Below are 12,831 nucleotides of genomic sequence, written 5' to 3' on the forward strand. Positions count from 1 at the left end.
ATGATCTATTTATTGTCCATTTTCTTGTATTTAATCAGAGTATTTTTTAAATTACCAACTTCAAGCACCTATAACTTAGTCACGTAAATAAATTCACGTGCTGTCACAATATCTGTATACAAAATTTAATAATACATATAATTGCATTCAAATATTTATTATACTATATGTCATGGTACAACATTCTGCTATGTGAATGACATAGGATTATCAGTTTACATTTAAAGTATTTTAAAAGTGGCCGATTTGAGGATAATACTTTTTAAATAATATCAATTCGTATAATATCGTTTAATACTTGAATTTGGAAATTGTATCAACTTTCTTTCTAAACGTCTGTTTCTATTGGTTAAAATATTGTTCGTTATTTCGGACGTTATTCGATGCTAGCGACAGGATAGTGGAACGGTTTGCCAGAAATTCTTCTGGTCGTCCTGGCAGTGACCAATCAGGAAATGCGTTTCGCTCACCGCGTGGTAATCTCGAGGCCAATAGAATTTCCGTTCGAATATAACTGCAAAGAGTCGACGACAGGTGGAGTTGCAACGTTAGTGAACAAGCTGATATCGAGACGCGTCAGTTCACAGAGGACCTCCGTTCCGTCGGATGTGAGGAAACTTTTTTGTCCGTAAATTTGTCAAGTTCTCGCATCGAGACTTTGTAATTTCGTGGTTTCTCGAAGGAATGATTTTGTAATCATGAAAAGTGTAAGACTGTGCGAGGTTGGCTAACATCGATAAAAGCGAGAACGAGCCGACGACGAGTGAGTACAATTCAGAGTTGATGACTCTCCTTTTTGCTTCTTTTTTGGAACGGGCGTCGCATATCATTGATAATTTCGCGGTCCGTTACGATTTCATTGGCGTCGGGATGTTTTCTTTTTCCGTGCTACGTTACAATTTGACAGATACACGAGATAAAGCCCGTGCACTCGTTGGAAAGTTATCGGCGAGATGAAAGGAGAGGTTATAAAGTCAAGACGGAAATTGTTCTGCACCTGCCATCATGAGACGATTACTGTGAACCATCGAATCGCGTTGTCTTTCGAATCGTTTCTTGTCACGATGCGCTTCATCTTCTCAACTTGTGCCTCGAAATTGGTGTACCGTTGAAAAAATTGTTGTGACAATACGGTAGATCGTTTGGCGTTGTTTGCATTTGCTCTGAAAAAAAATCGAGCTACATACAGTGTGCCGACGTTATATTCGATGTATCCGGATAAAATCGTTTGACAGGTGGTAGAATAGCGTATAGTTGTGTATTATCCATCAGAAAATTCCGAAAATATATACCCGTTGATTTGACACGGGAATAGACGATATATCGCTTGTTTATTGTCGCATAATTTTATCCGTAGAGAAGCTCAGTCTCTGTTCGCAAATATCACTGCGGATATGTACACTTCGCTTCTACCCGTTCCTCGTGCTAGACACAAAAATGAACGAAAATAATACGAAATCAGATTCGTATAGTGTACACTGTTATCGTTTGTTTGTTTCGCGCTTCTTCCTCCCCGTATACTCGTTAGTAGGTTATTCGTGACAGAGCATATTCGTCTAGTGTTCTTCTCGATCGTGTATGCACCTTTGTGTGCATAAACGGTGTGTAGTAGTGACACGTGACAGCCAGTTTGTTTAAACAAAACGCATCGGTGGAAACGGGCGCATCCGTGTCATTAACGCGGCGCACGAAAAATAAAACAGGTAGGTGAGATAACGTGGAGAGATAGATTTCTAGATGCACGATTCCTGAATTTTATCTTTTTCCCTCGCTTTCTATATAATATATAATATATACATATCGACGGTTGCGTGTGATTATGAAATTATGCGATTCGTCCATAATTCGCGATCTTCAAATTAGGACTGTGTCGCATTATTATAATTGCCAAATATACATCGTCCAGAAGGTTCTGTTAGTTCGGTCAAGTATTTGTAGGCGCGTGGGTTCGTTTAATTCGATTCAGACGAATGCGCTTCTTGTCCCGGGATCGAGCTTCGTCTATATAGTTCTATAGGGTGTTCCATCTGTAACGAAACGTTACGTTTTTCTTTCTGCGTTTAAAGTTACTGCGCGAATTTGGTAACACTTTGTTCCTGGACAGGTGATAGGTAAAATTAGGAGTGAAATTTGTTATTTTTCTATATCGGGCGGAAGTTAGTTGGAGACTCGATTCTATAAAATGAACGTAGGTAATGATTTTTTGTAATTATCAAAGAATAATCTAGAATCTAAGAAAACGTTAATTGCTCCTTGTTGCTGTTATCGATGATGCATCGATCGATTTCAAGTTGCTCTTTATCTTTGATCGGTCGGCGATCGAAGGATTTCGTCATTTGCAGTGCTTACGTGGAAACTTATTTATTGTAGAGACGATAACAATAAGACACGAACAATCAAAGAAAGGAACAAATCCGAAGGTCTGAAGCAGTTTCTAAAAAACTGCCTCTTATCTTATCGTTCTAAATTAAAACCACGCCTCCTTCCTCCGAGTATAAATATTCTAATATCGTTCGCGTCAAGTAGTATAAATTTCTTCTTCGCATTTTGTGCTTTCAGCTTCGCTCGACGCTGTTATCGTTTCGTTGCAACTTCACTTTTATTTCAGTGGATCGCGTTAAATTTGCTTTTTGCTCTTCGTTAACGAGCAACGAGTTCGCGTGTAAAGTTTTATTCGCTCGTGGACGTCGTTGTTGCCCTCGAATCAAAACTACTTAGACGAACGTCGTTCAATGATCTTGCACGCGCGTAAGTTCTCATAATCGAAAGACAAACTTCATTCACGACCGTTCGTTTCTCCACGCATTTCTCAACACGTTGTAGTTTCGCGCGATTAATTACAGACGTTACTAGATTCTCTTTCGCGAACGCGTGTACGGTCGGTTCAAGAAACTTATCGTTTCAAACTATGTCTCTAACTAAGGATTTTCAAGCCCAAGTTACTTTTTACTTAACTTTACACCGCGTTCGATTTCACGTTATCTACACAGCGTAATAACACGTGTATGCGAGTATTGTCGGTGCAAACGATATAGCGAGAAAAGACTTTTTGTACTGCAAATCGGATCGCCAGATTCTCTTACTCGATGCTCGATTGGTGTAACGAACCGAGTCAAAATTGACAAGAATTTTATTCGTAAGAGAGATGGGACGCAAAGAAGCGGGGGATTTCTAAACGAAAGAAACATCGTCGTACGAATGAAATTGACGAAACGTGTGACGCGTCGACTCGTCGTCGGTCAAACGATATAGCGGGAAAAGACTTTTTGTACTGCAAATCGGATCGCCAGATTCTCTTATTCGATGCTCGATTGGTGTAACGAACCGAATCAAAATTGACAATAATTTTATTCGTAAGAAAGATGGGACGCAAAGAAGCGGGGGATTTCTGAACGAAAGAAACGTCGTACGAATGAAATTGACGAAACGTGTGACGCGTCGACTCGTCGTCGTCGGTCAAACGTCTGATCGATTCCGTAGCTCCTGCTACGTCTGTCTCGCCAACTATACACGGCGAGTTCGGTGTGAATGGTCGGACGTGATTGACGAAAGAGTCATCGAGGGCCGTTAATACGTAATTCGTAGTACTAGGCAGAGAGCTGCGGTGGTGGCGTCGAGTGCTGCGGTCACCTACTTCGCAACTTGAAACCCAACACCAGGAAGAGCGTGCTCATTTTCGCTTGCTCGCGTTCCCAGCCGCAATTAGCGTTTTCAAAACAATCGACGTTACGCCGACGGCGACAGGTCTCGCGACCACTGGTCGCTCGATCCTGCTATAGGTCTTCGAGTCGCGTGAACGTGCCTATTGGAAATGTCGATAAAGGTTCAGTGACATTCGTTGGCGAACGTTCACCCGCTAACGCTTGCTACACTGTTATTTGTTCAGTGGCGCTTTTAGTTCCTGGAACTTGGCTCTTTTGCTCGTGCAACGCGAATGTTTATCGTCTATGGTCGTTTGATAAATATCCTTAGATTATTATGTTTCATAGAAAAGTAGGATATCGAAGTGTGGATCTAGAGTACAAATAACGTCGAGATTATACGGGCTAAAGAATATTATCAAAGTATTATATATTATCAGCCAACAGGATGTAAATAATTCGTACAAAAGGTAGTAGGATCAAACACGCGGCTTAATCGCGATACTTAACGAACCGTGTAATTCGCCGTTTAAAGTAAACACGCACAAAATATTCGCTGTAAAAATATTCGTCGTTGTTTGCTTTAAGCGGAATAAATTAGCGCCATAAATTCAAAATACAATGGCTGAAATTAGAATGGACGCGGGCTAGGCGCGAGCGTCTATCTGGAAAAAATTATACAAGCAAACCTAGAGACCTATGTAGCAACGTCTCCGATCGCTTTTTTTTTTTTTTTATAGTTGTGCAATGAAAGGTTCCAGATGCCCGTGGCCCTGGGATTACCGCGGGCATTATCGTTCAAAGCTTGGGTATTAATGTCACACACAAACATACAGGCGCACGCGCGCGTTCGCGTATATAACAGATACGCGAAACGCGGTCACGATACTTCGCAGCTTTTATCATCGAAAGACACTGAATTTGCTTTAATTTGCAGTCTCGACGAGGATGGCGAGCACGAATAATTGCCGTTTGTGAGTGTCGGCGCCGAGAGAGAGGATCGCGGAAGGCCACGTTCGTGTTGGTACGAGAGAAGAGCAACGATGTCGGTGAAGCTTCGAACGAGATCCGCCCAGCCGGCTTCGAGTGTTCAGCTTCGTCCCTCGGGATCGACCAGCCTGTAAAAAACTTGGATGATCGTTGTTGGACAAAGAGGATCGAAAAGAAAGGGAGAGGCCGTGGTACTGCCTTTTCGTAGCGGAGTAGAAAACGCGAAGAGATATTTTGGTAAATAGTATCTAAGGTAATTGGTGGAACGGTATCACGGCGCGAGACTCGACTAGTTAAATGGTCGCATTTGGCGCACAATTTTCGCTTTTGTCGCGCGTGCCGTGTACCGTGTTCGTTGTTTGCTCGAGAAAATCGTCGACGATTTACGAGTAAGAAGCTGGAGAATCGCGAACGTTTTTCGATCGAACTTAACCACGATTAAGCGACTCGTGGTGAAAGTGAAGTGTCTCGGTCTTGGTGATATGGCCTTCATGATGAAGAAGAAGAAGTACAAATTCTCGGTGGAGGTGAACTTGGAGGAGCTGACCGCGGTGCCATTCGTGAACGCAGTGCTGTTCGCTAAGCTCAGACTTCTCGACGGTGGATCTTTCGTCGATCATTCGACCAGGTAAGCGATCTCCGATATTTGCCCTCGTTGTCTCGTTTCTACGTTCGCGATCGTTTCTCGCGAGTACGAAAAATCCTCTTGGTATTCGCGCGAGACGCTACTGTCGCGTTAGTCGACGATAATCGCGATCGATTCGTTTCGATCCGCCAACGCGCGTACACGTTCGAGCGACCGAGTGTCATAGTTGGAAGTACGAACGGCGATCGTGTCTGGTCTAACGGACGGTGAATTTTTTAATTCGCCATACAATAACGATCGCGTGTCTATGCAGCCGTACAGCTCGTTAAAATTACTTTTTCAACCAAGTCCAGAGAGTAATTACTCCGTAGGAGGCGGTTGTTTCCTGCGAGAACGAAAGTTGTTCCAAAGCGTTTCGTCTGATCTTCGCTTAATCTTTTTTTGAAAGCTCGTTTACGTGCTCAACGACCACAGGCATAATTCGGTTCTCGAAAAAAAAAAAAAAAACACTTTTGCCGCGTGTTTTTTTTTTTTCTCATTTTTCCATACGGTAACTTCGTTATATCAGAGAGCGTAGACGGTTGAAATTTAACGAGCGAACAAACAATTATCGCGAAATAGCCGGTGTGCCGGTTGAACGAACGTTCGCTACCGTGCACCGCTGAACAACGCGTTTTACGACGCGTCGAATGACACTCTTACGTTTGCCACGAAGAAGCTCGCGTACGTCTATTAAATTATTTAGTTTCCGTACTTGAAAGGACAGCCACGAAAGCGTGACGGAAACTCGTTTAAACCGTATCGGCCGTGAATGAAACACGTCCCGTGGACGAGGATCGGTAGCTCTCTGGAGCGAAGCGTGGATCATCCGAAACTCGTTAACGAGGTTCCACGCGTGTTCCGATTTTTTTTTATTCTTAATTACCAGTAACGTTGACACTTTATCGAGTAAACGTGGAATACGAAGAAGCTGACCTAGCGTCGCAAAGTCTCCGTATACCTTGGCATTTCGCCATTTTACCAACTCGGATATGATTAACGAGCTCTAAGGTAGAACGTACAATGCGTACTTTGCTTCGTTAATAATAGAGGGGACACGTACGTACGTGATAAGAAGTTTTAGCGAGTATCGAACGAGCGATTTTCTGGATCCGTTTCGATTCGCTACTTCCTAGCAAGGCGAAAAATAGTACGGTGTTTACGATGTAGTCGCTTTTAAATAGCTGACAGTTGCGTGTGTCGACCATACATTTCGCCCACGCCCGCCAACTCTAAATTCGTCCTGGAATTTCTCTAGCGTTCTCGGAACTCGCCCGGGATTTCCGAATCGACTAATCAAATTTCTCCGACGATCGTCACCGCGATAGACCTTGAACGAGCGAAAAATTCGATGGTGCTCTCCCAGGGAGAAACCTTTTGTAGTTGATCCACAGCTGGCTTTTCTTGTCTCCCCGTTCCATGAAACGTGCCTCGACTGCCCCAAGTACCTACGCGCTCTGCGTTCTACTTTTGCTTCGCAGAATCCAGAGTTTCAAGGGAATCTTGCCATTTCGTTCGCACGAACTTTTGCTACTTCCATCGAAACGTACATCGAACGTAATAAATTTCGTAGGATGGATCGCGATCGATCGACTTCGAAGAAGTTCGTAGAAGCTTGGATAAATTTTCGTGGAAGAACCGTAGCCGTAGCTAGCTACGCGTTGGCATCTGATCAGGTGTTACAAAGCAACAGTTGGCTGATAGCGGTACCACTACTCGACGATTGTTTTCTTCGCGGCTGTCTAACAATAGATCGTTTTCTAACGTGGAACGTTAGTTTGGGTAATTCGATTATTAACCAACACGAAGAGGAGAAAGAGAAGAATCGCGCGCTGGTTAATCCATCTCGCGCGATATTTTTAAATTTAGTAAAAAAGCCAAACTCGGAGCGAAAACTGAACAGAATCGTCAGAGCGGATGTAACGTAGTTAGGCGCAACTGGCAACTCGAAGGAACGTTCCTCCGGGTCGTGTCGCGACGGTATATCGATATCTTCGCTTCGCAGACACGATTCGATCGTGTTGTACCTTCCGTCCATTGTCGGTCGACATCCAGCTGCGATATTTCACCGAGCCCGGAGTGCACGGTATTTACATCGAGTGCGCGTTATGCACGACATCGTGTATTCTCTTGGGAATAGAACGTTCCCGCACGTGTGCAAGATGCACGCGACATAAATTCCAACAACCGTACCGGTTCGTAAACCATATTTCGTCGGTAGCCGCAGTCTGCCGGACGCGGACGCGTGTCTCGTTTAAACCAGCGCGGACGTTTGACGGCAAAGGATCGATTTTCCCTTCTTTTTTCTCTTCTCTTTACGCGTATCTGGTTTATTTAGCTTCCGTAAAACATCCTGTCGTCGTACGATGTACAACGTAATACGGTAGACACGGTGGTAAATCTGTTAGCGAATCGTTTCGAAACGAACGAGTTGAAACGAAGGGAATTCCTTATTACCCTCGACGACGTGTTTACCGCGACTTTTGGCGCTCGCTTCCCGAGACGCGTTGCAACTTGCTTAAAACTTTAAACGAGAAAAGTAAATCAGAGACGAACGTGTTTTGCTGTGCGAATCGTTCGCTCCTAAACGCCGAGAGACGCATAGAACGATTAGGTTTTCCATAGCAGGGAGACAACTCGAACTTGATTCGAGCGAATCAAGACTGTACGAAGAAGAAATTAGCACAGTCTGCGGAGAAGAATACGTTAAAAACTCCTGTTCCGGATTATCTATAATCCCTCGACACGGGGTTAAATTAACGCGAATTGTCATTTCGCGGCTATGAAATCAGCGATGAAAATGAGTCACGTGCAGAGTATATTGTTCACCGTTGCAACTTTTCGGACCGTCTGTCTTCCCCTTCGTCCCTTGCTCGTGACGCCTTTGAAAATACCGGAAGCTGGCTGGATCGGTGCCAGAACGGTCTCTACCTCTCTGGCGAACGACCCGATCGTTTTATTATTTCGCGATCGGTGTTCGTTCGCATAGCTTTCCCATTTTTTCGCCATATAAACCTACCGCAGCTTGGGCAATTTTTCGCGAAACGAGCCAACTTTGGCATTTTCCGTGGCGACGCGCATTTTCCTCGACTTCAGTCGATGTTGCAACGATCAACGATTAATTAAACCGGCACGCTTTTAGTCTCTTTTCGGATTGACAAGTTTAATCGCGACGATCGGCGATAGCCGGGCTCGTAATTAACCGCTTGCTCGCCGCTGTTCCCAGAAGCGTGCAACCTCGAGGCGATCTCGATCGATTCGCTCGACTTTCCACTCAGTTTTCCCGAAAGAATCAGAGAAGGGAAGGAAAGGAAGGGGGATCTCGGAACGTTCTCGCGAGAACGCGTCGCGATGCCGATCTTCCTGCGATAGGATTTTCTAGGGAAACAGAAGCAACGGTCTTTCGTTGATCGATCGCGTCTAAGTTCTTTCCAGTGACGAACGTAAATTAATCGTCACGCCTTAACGGAATTTGCCGAATATCAACGAGATACATCGCGTGTCTCCTCTCCTAGCCTTTTTGGTTTCCTCGATGGAAATTCCTCGAGAAAATCCTGTTACCTCGATGTCTCAACACGTAGAAGATCTGCAGTTTATTCGGAATGGATGTTATTTCGCACGGCTGATAACGAGATCGTGATCTAATTGTATACGAGTTTCTTGTCGATTCTTTGATCTCTCTACGGAAAATGATGCAAAGTAGGCTAGGGAATCCGTGTTTTTCAGTACTCTCTAGCGTTCGTGAAAAGACAGCGTATCCGCGAAGAAGTCATTACAGGAGAAACATTACTCCTTTGGATCTATGTCAGTGAGAACGATTTAAGTTTCTAAGAGATTTCTCTCCGCGTTCCTGCCGTGTGTAACCCTCTCGATTTCAGCCGGTGACGAATCCTTGGCTACCGTCCATGTTATTACATCTCGCGAACTAACGAAAATTAGCGGTGGAAACACTTTCGATTCTCGATTTTACACTATCTTGCAAACCGAATCTCTCGAATATCCGAATCATTCGTTTCCAACAACGCTGTCGCTTAAAAAACAAAATTTCGTGATGTAATTCCTAAATACAATTTCAAACATTACAAATTACCGGCCAAGATACTCGAAATTTTCAAAAATTTCGACTTGAGCCAGGGTTTCGACAATTTTGTTTTCCAGTTTATCAAGACGAGATAGTTAAAGGAAACTCGAACTGGCCGGAGCGAGCCTAAGAGATAGGGTAATCGTCGAATCGAGGGGAACAGCGTTACAACGAACGACTGGCAAGGCCGGTGCGATTCATCGTCGGAGGGAGCGGTGCGCGCAATCAGATCGAGATAAGCGATTTCGATTTAACGTCAGAGACGGTCGGTTGATTTCTGGGCAACAAGGTCTACCTTGAACCATGACCTTCCTCGGAATCGGCCGCTGAGCACCGAAGGAAGGTCTGGAAATAGAGCGTCCACTACGATCGGGCAACGAGATTAGGGACGAAAACGCGATGGAAAGCGGAATACGGCACGAATTTTCCGGTTTCCAATGCGTCGAAGACCAATTCGCTTTAAAGTTTAGCGAAATATCCGCTTTAAGAGATCGGAAGTGCCTCGAAACGTCTCGCGTACGATATCGTAGAGTTTTTCTCGGAAATTTTTCGACGGTACCGATCGATGGTCGGACGATGAAGCGACTGGATAAACGAGGAGACTCGAAAGCCGCGCGAAAGAAAAGCGACAGTGGGAAACGTCGAAAGAGAAACGCGATTCTCTCGCCACCGATAGCGTTAGAAAGTACGGCGATTCGTTCTCGTCCTGATTCGCGAGGCGCGAAAATTGAAAGAGAAAAGTTTGGTCGGTCGATGGGTGAGGAGGGAAAGAATCGGGGAACGTGCGAACCAGTAGTTGATGGTGTCGCGGAGAGGCAGAGCAAGAGAGGTGGAAAGAGACGGAGATGAAACGAGCGGAGGTAGTTGACTAGAGAGAAGGAGAAGATACACGAGGGCACGACGATAATGGACAATGTCCTGTCGTCCGGTGTGTCCCGGGCATGGAAACGAGTGACCATCGTTGGAGGACCTGACACCGCCTCAATGTGTCGTGATGAGGAAACACCCGATTACAACGCTCCGACCGAGGCACGGAATATTTCTGCGTGTATCCACGGGAACGATTATGTCGATACTCGTCGCGCCATTGGCTCGTATAACCATGCACATATTTGCCGAGAAGGGGGTAGAGCAGCACGAGCCATAGGGTCGCAGATATCGAGGGATTCAACGTGTCACGAGAAGCTTACCCTGATTTTTATCGACTCGAGGGGTCACGTTATAGAAGTGTCTTCGAAAGTGTTCCGCCGCTTTAATCGGTCTCACGTATTAACCGTTCGCAAACGCCGATCACCGTTTATATTTAGGATCGTCGTATCCGATCGACGACTCGCGAGGGTTGAAATTCCAAAAGAGTTCGCAAGCGGTTGCTTCCTGTTAACTGTCTTCCGGTTACGATATATCTTTTTCTCAACGATGAAAATCTAAACGGTAGATATCGTGCGACGAAATGAAACTTTCCAAGTTTGCTTCGGCTTCTGATCGTCGAATAGGAATACGAATAAACTGCGTTTGATGTATCTCGGTTCGACGACGAACTTGCGCGAATAGCTGTTAAAGCTGCGCGCGGCGTAACACCAGTTAAACCAGTTTGAAAGTCAGGCAAAAATTACAGCGACTCTTGGTCGAAACTCTGGCCAGGATGGGCCAGCTCTTGGAACGCTCGCGTTCTTGCTCGCGACATAAATTTTCGAATACGAGGCGCGTGCAACCGACAACGCGGCATTAAGCGGAAAAAGCAGCCGGCGGCCAGGCTATTATTTCGTATTTCCTGGATCGTCAGAGACACTCTTTCACGATGCGTGTTATCGCGCGGTCGTTAGTCGAAATACATATGACCAAAAACTGTTTCGAATTACGTAACCGGAAAGGTAAAGTGCCTCGCGCATATTCATACGTCGAAGCACAGCGTAAAATCGATTATTATGCGGCTACTACGCGTCCAGTATAAAACGCAGAGGAATCAACGTGTCGTGCTGCTCGGGTGACCGGTTGTCTAAAAACGAAAAAAAAAAAAAAAAAACAAAAAACAAAAAAAAAAGAAACAAAAAAAGAAAAATAGCGGCTGTATGACAAGCAGGTCGGTGAAATTTTGTGCATCTGCACGCTTAGCGTGCTCGCTGGAATGGCACGCGAATCTATTTCAGTGCCACGAATGGAAGTGGAATCTGCATCGTTGAAATTCGTAACGGTGAAATCGAGATTAATCTATAATGTTATGCGAAAAAGGTGCTGCCGACTTTTTCACCTTTAAACGCCGGCATAATTTTCGTTTTAATTTACATCGCAACAATCGCTCCTTCCTTTCTTCCGATATTTGCTAACTCGTAGCTCCGTGGCGAAACACACGCGTGATCGTCGTATCCGCGTTTCGATCGTGTCAACTTGTTGTTATTATTATCGACAAATTCCATCTCTTTGTCGAGCACGTAGTTACTTTCTGAAATACGACTGGAATTGTCACGGTGGTTCGGTTCATCCTGGAATTATCTAATATGTCGTGACACGATCGTGGCCGAGGAACTAATCGTAACGATCGTAACACTCGACGGTGGTAACTATCGGTGACACTGTCCTCAGGAAATCACGTGCCTCTTGTACGGATTGAGCGTCACAACCAGAAGAGGAGCCGTTTCGCGTGGGTGGTCCGTTCGATCGTTTGAAATTCCGCGATGCTCGCGTCTGCGCCAACGACCGTCCACCAGCCGCTTTCCTATCTTTCCCCCGTCTCCTTTCTCTCCTGCCTTCCTCTTCATTCAGCTTTTCCACGGAGGCTCCTCTCGTTTCGGCAAGAGGGAAAAAAAAGACGTGGGTGGGACACGTTAGCCTACATTTCGCGTTGCTTCACCGAACTAGAAGAATGACGCGAGATCCGAAACGGTCGGGAACTTTGTATTCGGTGGCCGAGTTGGCAGGAGATTTCATCGAGGTGGACCTCGATCGATCCGTTCGCCCCGAAGAACGACTCCGAGCCAGAGAGAAGAACCGTTGTCCCAAACCGGCTTCATTCTTTTTTGCATCGTTTTTCCTGGTCTCGCGTAACGCGTTACGCATTCTTCCAACTCGGCCACGCGAGGCAGACGACTAGTATCACGTCCGTGAATTTTTCCAACGCCACGAGAAAGTCCGCGAAATGGTCAGGAAAATGAACGTAGGTAATCGTAGATTACGAGGAAATTCCAGTTATCTCGAAAAATGGAAAAAGCTAGTTGGACGCTCGGTCGTTCCGCTCGTACGAAAATATTCAACGTCCTCTAAATACATAGGTACGGGAAACCGGATTTTTCTCGAGTTTTGATCTTCTTTGTTTCCCTTCCTTTTTCCTCTTCTTTGTTTATTCGACCGTTCGCGGAGAGACGGAGCGCGTCAACGGAAGTCGTGTAAATTCCCGTTACGATTAGACAATCGACGCCACGAACCGATCCATCTCCTATTTCGATTAGAATAACAGAGGTGGTTTTAATGCCAAGGCCTACACCTCGTTACACCGACTC

General features: G+C 45.2%; 1 protein-coding gene across 5 annotated transcripts in view; it reads left to right on the top strand.

Moving 5' to 3' along the window:
* Nucleotides 1-547: 547 nt before the first annotated feature.
* Nucleotides 548-12,831, top strand: part of LOC132905248 (EEIG family member 2) — a 53,516-nt gene continuing 41,232 nt past the window's right edge. For 2 of the 5 annotated variants that reach the window (XM_060956373.1, XM_060956374.1), the window contains exons 1-2: nucleotides 549-763; nucleotides 4,579-5,259. In XM_060956373.1, the coding sequence (XP_060812356.1) occupies nucleotides 5,114-5,259 (146 nt within the window). In that variant the 5' untranslated portion in view covers nucleotides 549-763; nucleotides 4,579-5,113. Of the gene's footprint in view, nucleotides 764-2,496; nucleotides 2,749-4,578; nucleotides 5,260-12,831 lie in introns of those variants that run through there. The other 3 variants (XM_060956370.1, XM_060956371.1, XM_060956372.1) reach the window with 3 other exon arrangements.

Source organism: Bombus pascuorum, chromosome 3 (assembly GCF_905332965.1).
Source record: "Bombus pascuorum chromosome 3, iyBomPasc1.1, whole genome shotgun sequence".
In the NCBI taxonomy this organism is placed as follows: Eukaryota; Metazoa; Arthropoda; class Insecta; order Hymenoptera; family Apidae; genus Bombus; species Bombus pascuorum.